Source organism: Chlorocebus sabaeus, chromosome 16, assembly GCF_047675955.1.
Source record: "Chlorocebus sabaeus isolate Y175 chromosome 16, mChlSab1.0.hap1, whole genome shotgun sequence".
NCBI lineage: Eukaryota > Metazoa > Chordata > Mammalia > Primates > Cercopithecidae > Chlorocebus > Chlorocebus sabaeus.
In genome coordinates this window covers 48,609,313-48,622,784 of record NC_132919.1, presented here as the reverse complement: position 1 = coordinate 48,622,784, position 13,472 = coordinate 48,609,313, and the positions used below count along the sequence as shown (strand labels likewise).

Sequence of the window (13,472 nt, the reverse complement as noted above, 5' to 3'; positions counted from 1 at the left end):
GCAGAATGGGGATAAAATTGTGGAAAATTCGCTTGCAGTACCTGCCATATATTCATTCATGTAGTCAGTAAACAAGTTCTGTTGTGCCCACCGACTAAGGTGGGAGTTAGTTGAGTCTGGGGAACCAGTGGTAACCCCTGTCTGAAAAAGGGCCTTTATCCTGGGAGCTGAAAGATGAATTAGTGGGGTGGGGGCAATATGGAATAGAGGGACTGGGGCAGTGTCCAGATCCCAGAGCAGGCCAGCATTTGGTGTGTGTGTCTGAGAGAGCCTGGTGATGATTGTGACAACTCAGAGGAGAGGGACTAGAGAGCACAGGGCCCTGGAGGTTTCTGCAAGAATGTCAAGTGTATGCTAGGACACCGTTGGACTGTGGCCAACAAGGGATGGACTCGATCCTATTTCTCATTTTAAAAAGTCACGCTCCAGTGGACAAAGGCTGGGGGTAGCTGGCTGGCTTGAGGGTGGAAAGCAAGGAGGTCTGCCAGGAGGCTGCTGTGCCCTCCAAGACGGGAGGAAGGTGGCTGCTACCAACAGTGACAAGATAGCAAGAAGTAGGTGGACTCCAGATAGATTGTGGAAGGTTCAACAGCTAGGGGATAATGAGTTAGGTTTGAAGAATTGAGGGGAACTCCCAGGTTTGTAGGTGGGTGCGTGGAGCCGTTTGTAGAGATGGGGAAGATGGTGAGGAGTAGTTTTGGGGCAGTGGATCAGCAGTTCAGTGTATGGACAGGCTGAGTTTGAGAACTGTGGGACGTGTTCAGGAAGTAGCAGCTCTACTGTTTATTTCAGTTACTTGTATTAAGTTTGGCTCCTAGAGACAGACTCCTCGAGGACAGGAAGTGTGAGTCCATCACAATGCTCTCCAGGGACCTCTCGTGCCAAGCACTTTTGTTGGCGCTGAGGACACAAAGATAATAAGATGCAGTCTGTGTTCTTCAGAAACCCTGTTTTGCAGGGGAGGTAAATCATTAATTACAACATCAACATTGTAACATAGAGGAAGTGCTGAATGAAAGAACTTGTCAGGCATTTCGGGAATGCCAAGGAGGGAATGGACGAGTGTTTCCTGGGCTGGAAAACCTTTACAGAGAAATGGATCTTGGCAAAGAATTCATTCACCAGGATAGAAAGAATGGTATGTGCAGAAGCCAGAAGCAGGAGTGAACGTGGTGAGCTTGAGAAAAATAGGACTGGGGAGCAGAAGGCGGGATTTGCATCCGTTAGTACATCTTGGCTCTCCTATAATACCGTGAGGTCTTCAAGGGCAAATTCCAATCTCACACTTCATTCATATCCCCGGTCCCATCTGAGTTCCTAGTGAAATGCTGGCACATAGGTGAAACTGGTGAGTTCACTTTTTTCTTAAATGTCCCTGACTTCAAACACAAGAATGAGGTTTTCAGCCCTCTTTACTGGTGCTTTGAGTTGGGTTATTGCAGTGAACCACCTCTTGGCACCTCACTGGTGGCTGGGTGGGGTGGAGTAGGCACTGGGGATGCCTGGTGGGTTAGGAGGTTAGGAGTGGGTGAGATGGAAAGTACATTAACTGGAAAATTCTGCAGCAGTGTCAGAGTTCCAAGGAGGAGGCTTGCACTGGCCCCCACTCCCATATTCATTGCTGGACATGATAGTAAGGTGTGAAGATGGAGAAAACGGGACCCTGAGGTTTATTCGGGGCTCACAGTGAACATTCAATGTTGGGATAGAGAGTACCTCACTACAGGTTAAGTGCAAGGACTCTTCCTGCCTGTGCTGGCACCATTTGGCCTCCTTGCAGCCGCCTTTGTTGTCACTAAAGCCTTTTCTGGCACCCACAGGAGGGTCCTGCCTTCTGTACCAGCACGCCTGCTTCCCCTCCTTTTTTTTTTTTTTTTTTTTTTTTTTTTGAGACAGAGTCTTGCTCTGTTGTCCAGGCTGGAGTGCAGTGGCGTGATCTTGGCTCACAATAACCTCTGCTTCCTGGGTTCAAACGATTCTTCTGCCTCAGCCTCCCAAGTAGCTGGAACTACAGGTGCGTGCCACCATGCTGGCTAATTTTTATATATTTAGTAGAGACGGGGTTTCACTAGGTTGGCCAGGCAGGTCTCAAACTCCTGACCTCATGATCTGCCTGCCTCAGCCTCCCAAAGTGCTAGGATTACAGGTGTGAGCCACCATGCCTGGCCCCCCTCGTTTTAAACATAGCCCAGCTCCCAGCTCCCCTCTACCCGCCTGCAAAGAATCAAACACCCAGAAAAACTCCTAACCTGTTTTCTTTTTTTTTTTTTTGGAGAGAGGGACACAGAAGCTAAATGCTTTGTAGCCTAGTAGATTAATGAGCCTCTTTTACTGCTGGACCCACACACAATTCCCAGTGCATTCCTTGGTTGAGCCCCGCCATATTTAGGACCTAGGTTTGCCTCCAGGATTTCATGCTGGCTCATGTGCTGCTTTCTAAGGGGTCTTCTGTGTCCCACCTCCCTATAAACTGCTAGTGCAGGGACAGTTGCCTCCTCAGTCTGGGGCTCCCTGAGGTTGGGAACTGTTTTGCTCTTCTAAGGTGCTCAAGAATGAGACTGTGTCTTAACCATAAAACAGTTAGTTGAAGAGTCACCTTTATACAAGGCAATTGATGAATAACCTGGAACCCTGTTCTCTGGGTCAGGAGACACATGGATTTGAGCCCTTGAGATCATGTCTGTGAGTAGGGAGAGGGTGTTTTCTTTCAGGCTTGGGTTTCAGAGGACCCTAAAGGGAAGAAAGACCCCTTGTTTTCAAATCCCTTCCATTCCAAAATGCCTGCGATACCTTCCCATCCTGTCATAGTCTCTTTCCTGTTTCTGTCATCCTTACCTAGGTCCCAAGTCTGTTTTCCCACCTGGGGGCAGGACCAGGGCTGTTCGGTATTTCTCCGCGATTCTGTGAAAGGGCTCTTGGCCTCTTGACATATCAGTGAGGCCACTGAAAAGTCTACAGAGCCCAGGCCATTCCTGCCCTTTGCTCTGCACGAGAGAAGGAGCCATTCACTGGTCACTCATTTATTGAGTGCCTACTGTGTGCTAAGCACAGGCTACCGAGTGTGCGAGTCTCCTCATTGCTGTGCAGTGAGATGCCAGCTCTGAGTGTGAGGGAGGGCAGAGTCAATGCAGCTTGCAACGGCAAAGACTGCATTTATGCAGGACTGCTGCCTGACACCGAGAGTCCAGGAAGAAACCCAGTGGGTTCAGTGTGGGCCTTGTGTGAAGTGCCAGCGATGAGGACAGGAGACACAGAGAAGAGAGTTGGCCTGCCGGCTTGTCAGCTGTGACATCCAGGTAGGAAGAAGCGGCACAACGTCCTCTGGGAAGTCTGCAGTGGGGGCTTTTACTCTGAACCTTGGGCGTCATCCTCTCTGCCTGGGGAGAGTTTGGTATATGAACCATGGTTAGTGGGGGGGTCTTGTCTGGCTCCTCCACCCTTGGAAGTCTTCCCTAGTCACATTGAAGGCCTTCATCTTCCTAACTCCTCTCTCCTGTCTGGAGATATCTAGGGCAATGGAATTGCAGGCTCATCTGTCATATCTTCCATTATTCAGTTGCTAATGCCTCCAGAGCATGGATGGAGCCCACCCTCAGTTATCCTCTTTAAAGTTGGGGAAGGCTATCCAAGAGTCCTGGGAACATGGCAGCTGACATGAACTAGGAAGCAGGAGACACAGTTTAGTCCTGGCTCTGTTATCAGCTCACTGTGTGACTTTGGGCCAGTAGCTTCCCATCTCTGAAGAATGATGACTGACTCCTAATATTCCTGCCCACACCATGCATGGAGGAACGTTCATCTCTATTTGTTATCGAGGTGACTTCCACGGCTCTTGAATGAGTCGAGCAGGTGTTCTACCAGGGGTGCTGGGGAGGGGAGGGGTCCAGAAGTCTGCAGCTCCAGTGGAAGAGGTTAGGCACTAGGGAAGGCAGACTGGAGCTCAATATCTGTGACCTGCTGGGGCGCCCACTGCCTGTCCTCTTGTGCCCACTCACTTGAGCCGTGACCTTTCCCCAACCTGATTGATTTACCTGCTTTCATGCCTGGTCCCCTGGAACTATTTGGGGCTGTGGCCTCTGCTAGAAGGTGTGAGCTGATAACTGCTTATGGTGTTATTCCTCCCAGAGTGATCTGCACTTACAGTTGTTGAAGGCAGAAAATCTCTGAAGACTAAAGGCATGACCTTCTAATGATCAATGATTAGTATAACAATCAGTGATTAGAGCTTTGCAAACAGTGAGGGAATAGGGGATGTTCCAAGGTCTGGAAAACTAGGCATGGTTTCAGCTGGCCCTGAGGGGCAGGGGTGGGGGCAGGGCAGAGTGTGCCTGGGTGTGTCATGGGCGGGGAGGGTGCAGCTTCTGAGCCACAGCGATTTCAGTCTTGGATCATCAAAAAGACCACCTCCTTGCACTTGACTGCCTCCCCTGGGGGCCTCCCCATGATGGCTTGTGGGGAGCCTGTCTTGTCTGGCTGCCCAACCCCCACCTTGGAAACTGGCAGCAAAGTGTATGGCCATTTTCCCATGATGCCCTTGCAACCACCAGCAGCCCTCCTTTACCTTCTGTGGACAGACTTCTCTTGCCCAGGAGGCCCTGGAACGTGTGTTCCACCTGATACGCTGGCGGTGGGAGAGAGAAGTGGTAGAGAAGAGAGAGGCAGCAGAGGTGGACTGTCTTGGGAACCAGGTAATGGCAGGGCCAGGGCCAGGGCTGGGGCCTTGCAGATGCAGTCATTTCTCCGTCATCCCGAGAGGTGAGGAAACACCATGGACTGATTGATTTATTGACTGGTTCATTCACTGATTCCTTCCTTCCCCTCCTCCATTCTCCTCTGCTCTCCCTTCACAGACACCTAGGGGTGCTTCTAACAGGCAGAAACTGCTGGGAACTGGCGATACAGAGGTGACAGCAGACCTGATGCCTGCCTGTTGGGGGGCCTCCAGTCTGGGGACACCAGCCGGCCATGTGACCTAGCAAGACAGTGTAATGCAGTGTGCCAGGAACAGGGTCGCACCAGGCAATGGCGACAAGCTCTGTCTGTGTAGGGCAGGCGGTCAGGGAAGGAGAGCTGATTAGGATGGGGCTGGGAGTCAGGTCAGTGAGGCAGGCCTGAAGGATGCGGTGAATCACGTTAGGGGACTGGACTTGGTCCTGAGAGCACTGAGGGAGTGGAGGGTACAGGTTGGTTTCTTTTTTTTGTTTTTTGAGACAGAGTCTTGCTCTTGCTGCCCAGGCTGGAATGCAGTGGCACGATCTTGGCTAACTGCAACCTCCGCCTCCTGGGTTCAAGCAATTCTCCTGTCTCAGCCTCCCGAGTAGCTGGGATTACAGGCACCCGCCACCACGCCCAGCTAATTTTTATATTTTTCGTAGAGACAGGGTTTCACCACATTGGCCAGGCTGGTCTCGAACTCCTGACCTCAGGTGATCCACCTGCCTCAGTCTCCCAAAATGCTGGGTTTACAGGTGTGAGCCACCACACCCACCTGGCTGGTTGGTTTATTTTCTTTTGATTTTGTTTTTCCCTTTTCGCTGAAAGATTTAAGCAGAGTAGTGGCTTCTCAGATTTGTACTTTTTTTTTTTTTTTTTTTTTTTTGAGACAGTCTTCCTTTGTCACCCGGGCTGGACTCGACTCACTGCAACTCCTGCCTCCTGGGTTCAAGTGATTCTCCAGCCTCAGCTTCCGAAGTAGCTGGGACCACAGGCACCTGCCACTACACCGGGCTAATGTTTGCATTTTTAGTTGTAGTTTGTATTTTTAGTCGCCATGTTGGCCAGGCTGATCTCGAACTCCTGACCTCAAGTGATCTGGCTGCCTTGGCCTCCCAAAGTGCTGTAATTACAAGCGTGAGCCACTGCCTGGCCCAGATATGCACTTTTAAGATCATCTGGGTGCCAGGGTTTGAAGGTTTAAGCACTTCTTATCTCTAGTGGTTGACTTTTTTTTTTTCCCTCTAATTCCAGGCTTTAGACCTAAAGTAATTTTGAAACGCTGGTAGAACTAGATCCATCATTGTCTGTTCCTATCCCTGCAGCCACTCCTTAGGACCACCCCTCTAAGGAAACAACCAGAAAGCCTAGCATGGACAAACCATACTGGCCCCACCTCTGCACAGCAATGCCAGCCTGGCCTGCCTCTGGCCAGAGCATCTCCCCTCACCCACCTGGTTTGTTTGTGCTGAGGACAACTCAACCCTCTCCAGGGGCATGTTGAGGGCAGGTTTGGGCAATACTTACCTTTTTTTCTCCTTGGCTGGATCAGAGGTCTTCCTAGGGGAAGGAGAAAGAAGGAATGAGGACTGCAGACTGCACTGCTTCCCTCGGGGCTTGGTGAGGTGGGAAAGGCTCCAGTTCTTTGGGGGTCGGTGCATTGGTGGGTCTTCAGTGGAATTCTAGTCATCCTGGGTTATCCTCTGTGGCAGTAGGAGTGTGCTGGTAGGGGGCAGTGTGGAGTGGCTGGAAGTGTACAGACTTTGGGGTCACTGGCACCTGGTGCCAGCCGGGTGAGCATCCGGGGAAAAGTGCTTAACCTATCTGAGCCTTAGTTTCCCCGCTTGTGATAAGGGGGATATTGCTGTGGAGATTTAATCTCTTTTTTTCCTTTTTGGGACTCTCACTCTGTTGCCCAGGATGGAGTGCAGTGGTGCGATCTGCAAGCTCCGCCTCCCGGGTTCATGCCATTCTTCTGCCTCAGCCTCCTGAGTAGCCGGGACTACAGGCGCCTGCCACCACGCCCAGCCAATTTTTTTGTATTTTTAGTAGAGACGGGGTTTCACCATGTTAGCCAGGATGGTCTCGATCTCCTGACCTCGTGATCCTACCACCTTGGCCTCATAGTAGGTGCTCAAGAAGTATTTCCTCTGACATTCCCATCCTCCATTCCTCATGGGTTTGCTGGATTTGGAAAAGAAGTTTGAAATGGGCCAGGCACGTTGGCTCACACCTGTAATCCCAGCACTTTGGGAAGCTGAGGTGGGTGGATCACGAGGTCAGGAGTTTGAGACCAGCCGGGCCAACATAGTGAAACCCCATCTCTACTAAAAATACAAAAAATTATCCGGGCATGGTGATGGACACCCGTAATCTCAACTACTTGGGAGGCTGAGGCAGGAGAATCGCTTGAACCCAGGAGACGGAGGTTGTAGTGAGCTGAGATCGCGCCATTGCACTCCAGCCTGGGCGACGGTGTGAGACTCTGTCTCAAAAAAAAAGTTTGAAATGGCTCAGTTCAAAACTCATTTTGTGGAAGAGGAAACTAAGGCCAAAAGTGCTTGGTCACAAGTTGGTTTTCTCTATTTTTATATGTGTATTTTTTTTTATTACAAAAGCAGTCCTTGAATACATCCACTATTTTGAAAAGGTTCATACAAGTAAAATTTAAAGTCTCTCTTCCCTTTCTCCCCCTCATCTTCACTTCCTGTCCTTGAAGTAGCCACTTTTTACAATTTGATACGTATCCTTCTAGAACTTTCCCTGTGTATTTGCATATCTGCGTGTATGTCATTTTTTAATAACAAGTAAGCTCCTCTTGAATATTGATCTGTAACATGCTTTTTCCCACTTAACCATGTATCTTGGAGATCTTTCTATATCTTTCCATGGGTCTGCCTCATTATTTTTAATGGCCACAGGGGTTAAGGATATGCCTAATATATTTTGACCATTTCCTGATTGATGGTGTTTATGTTATTTCCGAATTCTTGCTATTACAAGCATATTGGCAGTGAACACCCTCAGGGCTCATGTAGCAACAGCATATCTACCTGAGAAGCGAGACCCTGGGTCAGAAAGGTAAGCACATTTCCAACTTGCCTGGATATTGCCAACGTGTCCTCCAGATAGACAGTGTAAAAGTGCCAGTTTTTTCACACCCAGCCAACATGGAGCATTACCACTTAAAAAATATAATGTTGACAATAAGAAAAGAGAAAACTGCTCTATGTGCAGAGTATTTTCTCCTGGTCCCCTGAGGACAGGACACCTGAGTTGAAAGTGCCCTCAGGGAACACAGGTTTAAGTTAGTAATTTTGTTTGAGCCAAACAAAATTGACTAGAAATAAGTTAGTAATTTTGTTTGAGCCAAACAAAATTGACTAGAAAGCTTGGTTTGTGGCTTTGCCCACATCCAGACTGGTCTCTAGCTTCACTGCCACTCCCCAGAGTCATCCAGAGCATGGAAGGCACCACCCAGGGTGCAGAGCCTGTGCCCCCACCCTTCAGGTGACCATGCTCCCCATTGTTGGGAACAGCCTGGTTTACACCTGTTGCCTGGTGTAATTATTAACACTCCCCAAAGTGTCCTGGTTGGATGATAATTTCTTTTTTTGAGATGGAGTCTCGCTTTGTCACCCAGGCTGGAGTGCAGTGGTGTGATCTTGACTCACTACAACCTCTGCCTTCCTGGTTCAAACGATTCTACTGCCTCAGCCTCCCGAGTAGCTGGGATTACAGGTGTGTGCCACCATGCCCGGCTAATTTTTGTATATTTTTAATAGAGATGGGGTTTCACCCTGTTGGCCAGGCTGGTCTCGAACTCCTGACCTTAAGTGATTTGTCCACCTCAGCCTCCCAAAGTGCTGGGATTACAGTCATGAGCCACCGCCCCCAGGCCTGGATGATAATTTCTATGGACAGTCTGTGTCATCCTATCTCATGAGTGACCCCTACTGGACTTGAGTACCTGACCCTAGGTCCTGGGCTTTAACTTAGGGCCTCTGCTTGATGTTGCAGAACCCACCCAGAACCCCTGCTTGCTGGGCTCCATTGTCATTGTCACTCACCTCCCACTTGCTTCCCCATCAGCCCAAAGAACTGGCTTGCTTTGCCCGTCTTCACCTCCTGCAGCTGGAGCTGAATGCTGGGGCCAGCGCCTTCCTGAAGAAGCAGAGAGTTAGTGTTAGAGTTGGGAGGTTGTCCAGCAGACGGGGAGGCCAGCCTGGGCAATGACAATCTCAGGAGTGACAGTTGGTGGTCAGCAGACACTCGCTCTGCACTGGCACTGGGGACTTCTGCATATTTTACACAGTACTGCACATCCTCGTAATAATAGCTAACATTACACCTACTATGTTCTGAGTACGTTAATCTAGTAACTAATTTAAACCTCACCAAAACACCATGAAAACAGTACCCCAAGTACTGTTACTGTCATCATTTTACACATGAAAACACCGAGACACAGGTTAAAGAATTGTCCGGCTGGGCGTAGTGGCTCACACCTGTAATCCCAGCACTCTGGGAGGCTGAGACGGGTGGGTCGCTTGAGGTCAGGAGTACGAGACCAGCCTGGCCAACAGGGTGAAACCCCGTCTCTAATAAAAATAAAAAAATTAGCCGAGCGTGGTGGTAGGCATCTGTAATCCCAGCTACTCAGGAGGCTGAGGCGGGAGAATTGCTTGAACCTGGGAGGCAGAGGCTACAGTGAGCCAAGATCCTGCCCCTGCACTCCAGCCTAGGTCACAGAGCGAGACTCCATCTCAAAAAGAAAGAATTGTCCAAGGTCACCCAACTGGGAAGTGAGAGGTGGAACCAGAAGTTGAACTCAGGCTCAAAGGCTGGTCTGAAACACTGCAGTCGTCATCTCATTTAATCTTCACAACCACCATAACTAGCAGGAACTATGATTGCCCCCAGTCCCTGCATTTTACAGATGGAGAAATTGAGATGTAAGGAGGTTAAGTGACTTGTCCAAGGTCACACAGAAAGAGGCCGAGCCAAGATTCAAAGTCTCACTTCACAGTACTGGTTCTGCTCTATCTTGGAAAGTGTCTGCAGCATAGATGAGGAGAGGGCAGCCAGTGAACTTACGATGGGTCCCCAGGAGGCAAGGCAGGACTGCTTCCCTCCTTATCCCCACTCTAACGCCCACTCACCTCTCTTCCCAGGCACTTCCCCCATTGCCCCAGATTTCCCTTGCCTTAGAGCCTGGGCCTCCTGGAAGGAAATGGCATGTGGTCTGGGGGTGGAGGCTGTTACCCTGGGCAAAGACATTTTAATCCTTGAGCTGATGGGGCGGGCGTCCTGAACCAAGAACTGTGGATTGACATTCTCATTCTTCCATTAGCTTCTGTGACCTTGGCCAAAGCCTTCTCCCTCTCTGACCTTAACCTGAACTTCTGAACTGGGGCTTGCTCAGTTCTGCTGAAAGGGAGAGTTGCTTCCTAGTTGAGAGAGTGACAGTGGGTTACATTCATTAGACTGTCTTCACATGTCTGTATCCCCAGTTCCTGGCACTGAGCCTGGCACACATAGGATCCCAGCACACGTGGGACACAGAATGCTGAATGAGGAGTCCTTTCTCTGAGAGTCTGGGAATAGGGAAGAGGCTGGAATCCCCTTTTCCAGGAAAGCTAAAGATAGATAAACAGAGCCCTAGAGTAATGCAAGCTGCCTGCCAGGACGCTGGGAGCTGGGCTTGCATCAGAGGCTCTTTCTTCCATCCCCAGTTTCCCTAGGGGTAGCGCTGGAGCTCCTGGAACCAGCAGGGACCCAGCTAGGGACAATATAAACCCTCTTGCCTCTCACAACTTGTGTTGTCGTACCTTTCAGGATCAGGAACGGATTGTTTTCTTTTTTTCTTTTTTTTCTTTTTTTTTTTTTTTTTGAGACGGAGTCTCACGCTGTCACCCGGGCTGGAGTGCAGTGGCCGGATCTCAGCTCACTGCAAGCTCCACCTCCCGGGTTTGCGCCATTCTCCTGCCTCAGCCTCCCGAGTAGCTGGGACTACAGGCGCCCGCCACCTCGCCCGGCTAGTTTTTTGTATTTTTTAGTAGAGACGGGATTTCACTGTGTTAGCCAGGATGGTCTCGATCTCCTGACCTCATGATCCGCCCGTCTCGGCCTCCCAAAGTGCTGGGATTACAGGCTTGAGCCACCGCGCCCGGCCAGGAACGGATTGTTTTCTAAGCCTTGGACTAATTCGCTCACTTCCCATCTGCTTCCCTCACATCCCACCATGACATCAGTGGCTGGGGCAGCTATCTTAAGCTGGAGTTGCCCAGCCTGGCCAAGAACTGGAAAAGTCTCTTTGGAGATTTGGACCCATTTCTGAAAACCACTTTGCCTTGGTAAGAGGCACCTTCAGGTGCAAGCTGGAGAGAATGGTCACTTATGAATTCCATAGGACTGACCTTTCTCCCCCACTGGGTTTCTGTGCCTGGCGGGGGGCATTCGGAGACATTGGTTCCCATTCACTCTGAAAGGACTCCTACCCCCACCCAGAGCCCTCCATATCCATTTAACCCAAATCCCCAACTCCAGGGATGATTACAGGTTGGGGGAGCCCCGAGAGCAAGGGAGGTAAGTGATGTGATCATGCCCCATTCTTGTCACCTCATTTTTTTTTTTTTTTTAAAGACAGGGTCTTGCTCTGTTGCCCAGGTTGGAGTGGAGAGGCACAAGCACGACTCACTGCAGCCTCAACTTCTCGGGCTCCAGTGATCCTCCCACCTCAGTCTTGAGTAGCTGGGGCCACAGACGTGCATCACCATGCCTAGCAAATTTTGTTTATGTTTTGTAGAGATGGGGGTCTTTCCGTGTTGCCCAGGCTGATCTTGAACTCCTGGCCTCCAGCAGTCCTCCTGCCTCAGCCTCCCAAAGTGCTGGGATTACAGGCATGAGACTCCACAGCCAGCCGTCACTTAAATTATGCTTAGCATCCCACAGTGTTCTGTAAGTTCTTCCTGACTTCTAACCCAGTCTCTCCTCCCATATTCCAAGCCCTGTATTTTGGGAAGCAGAGGGATGTGATATTAAAGGAGAGTGAAAGGAGAATAAGGATTAGACCCAGCTGCAGGATGAGGTGCTTTTGGGAGGTGGTCCAGTAGCGCTAGTTGAAGTTTTTAATGTTTCTCATGGGGCTGCATAGATGAGGCCGCATCACCCAGCAAGGCTTCTGTCTCTAGACCAGGTACCCCGATGTTTGGCACTGACTCTGTAAAGCATGGCAACGCTGGAGAAAAGCTTTGGGGGGTCACTTTCCTCCTCCGTTTTGCAGGTGAGGAAACTGATGTCTGGAAGCAGCAGGTGTCAGTGGAGACACTCCTAGCCCTGCTGCCTTCTCACTGCACACACTTCCAGATTCAGACAAACCAGAAAGGAAGCCCACCATGCAGGACTGTCCATGCGGTGGCTTTTCCTGTGGCCCCATTTCTAAGCGCTTCCAAGGACCTCACCATAGTCCAGGACCACAAGCCAAGGCTACCCCAGTGTCCTTACCATCCTGGGAATGGGAGGAGCCAGGCCCAGCTCTGTCCTGTCTGCCCCCCGGAAGCCTTCCCTGAGTGCTGACCTCTTATTTACCCGTCTTTGTCTCTGGCTTGTTGGTCCCTGTCTCTTGTCTGATTATGGAACCCCTGAGGTCAGAATCTTTGCCTCCCCAATCAGATTGTCAGGCAGGAGTTGGGGGCAGATGCGGGGTCATTTCTACATGTGAGACCAAATAGTGGTCCTGTTTAAGTTGATCCCCTTGAAAGAAAATTCTGGAAAAGCTCCTGAGATGCACAGATACACAGAATCAGACCTTGGGCAAAGTGTGTAGTTGTGCTTTTGAAGCTGTGCAACCTTGGACAAAATACTTGACTTCTCTGTGCCTCAGTTTCCTTATCTGTGAAGTGGGGGTGGTCATGTGTCGATACCTTCCCCATGAGGTTGATGGGAGGATTGAGTTAATATAAAGCATTTCAGACAGTGCCAGTTTCTTACACGTACACACACACACACACACTTCGGAGGTCTGCCAGGCCAGGGCTCATAGCCTTGAATCTACCCATGGTAGAGAGACAACCTGCCTTGCAGGCTACCTGCTCTCCCAGCAGCCATGCAGGGGATCTTCTGTCTCTCTACTGCTGATTATCCCCTGCCCTGGTCAGAGCCTCTCCCCAAAGGTACCTCCAAGGCCACAGTTATCCAGGTCTCTGCTTTGGTGCTGAGTTCCACTTCACCATCACCTGCCACAGTGCACACGGACAGCTCCATCAGGAGAAGCAGGATGAGGCAAGGCAGCATGGTGAGCCTGCACTGTCCCGGAACCCTCTGGGAGTCCCTCTCAGCCTGAAGACGCCTCTTGCAGGCTTTGGTTCGCTCTTTGGCTCCTTGAGTGTAGATAGGGGAAACTTCCCCTGTTTTCTGGTCCTTCCAGCTGTTCCTGCTTCTTTCCTTCAGCTTAACTGACCCCCAGGCCAGTTTCTGTGACTCCCCTCCCTCCCTGACTGGACAGGCCAATGATATTAAGGAGCTGCTCAGGAGGAGGGATCAGACCTCCTCACTGCCACCCCCTAACATTTGATTCCAGGGCTTAACACTCTGATGCAACACCTGCCTCACCTATGGCTGTTTCCCTGGTGGCAGGTGCACAGGGGGGCAGTGTGTGGGACCTGGAGCTTGCAGCTTCCAGGCTGGAAACCCTGAGGGGACCTTCTCATCTTAGGAATAAAGGGAGGGGGCCATATGCCTTCTGTCTTCCTAGTGCT

General features: G+C 50.5%; 1 protein-coding gene across 2 annotated transcripts; it reads right to left on the bottom strand.

The window, feature by feature from the left end:
• Positions 1 to 3,004: 3,004 nt before the first annotated feature.
• TAC4 (tachykinin precursor 4) lies at positions 3,005 to 13,472 on the bottom strand. Of its 2 annotated transcripts, XM_073004988.1 has the most exons (5): positions 12,892 to 13,472; positions 8,784 to 8,877; positions 6,241 to 6,273; positions 4,562 to 4,621; positions 3,005 to 3,377 (listed from the first exon to the last, which is right to left on the bottom strand). In XM_073004988.1, exons 1-5 carry the CDS (start codon positions 13,006 to 13,008, stop codon positions 3,346 to 3,348), a joined length of 336 nt encoding a protein of 111 aa, XP_072861089.1. In that variant the 5' UTR covers positions 13,009 to 13,472; the 3' UTR covers positions 3,005 to 3,345. The 2 variants fall into 2 exon arrangements, with proteins under 2 accessions (XP_072861089.1, XP_008009750.1); XM_008011559.3 differs by lacking the exon at positions 4,562 to 4,621 and having other exon boundaries at positions 3,272 to 3,377.

Coding starts and splice junctions, on each gene's coding strand:
- TAC4 (XM_073004988.1), bottom strand. CDS start 13,008: ATGCTGCCTTGCCTCATCCTGCTTCTCCTGATGGAGCTGTCCGTGTGC. Junction 4,622..6,240: donor CCAGCCAAGGAGAAAAAAAG/GTAAGTATTGCC, acceptor TCCCACCGCCAG/CGTATCAGGTGGAACACACG. Junction 3,378..4,561: donor GAGAAGTCTGTCCACAGAAG/GTAAAGGAGGGC, acceptor AACTCTCCCCAG/GCAGAGAGGATGACGCCCAA.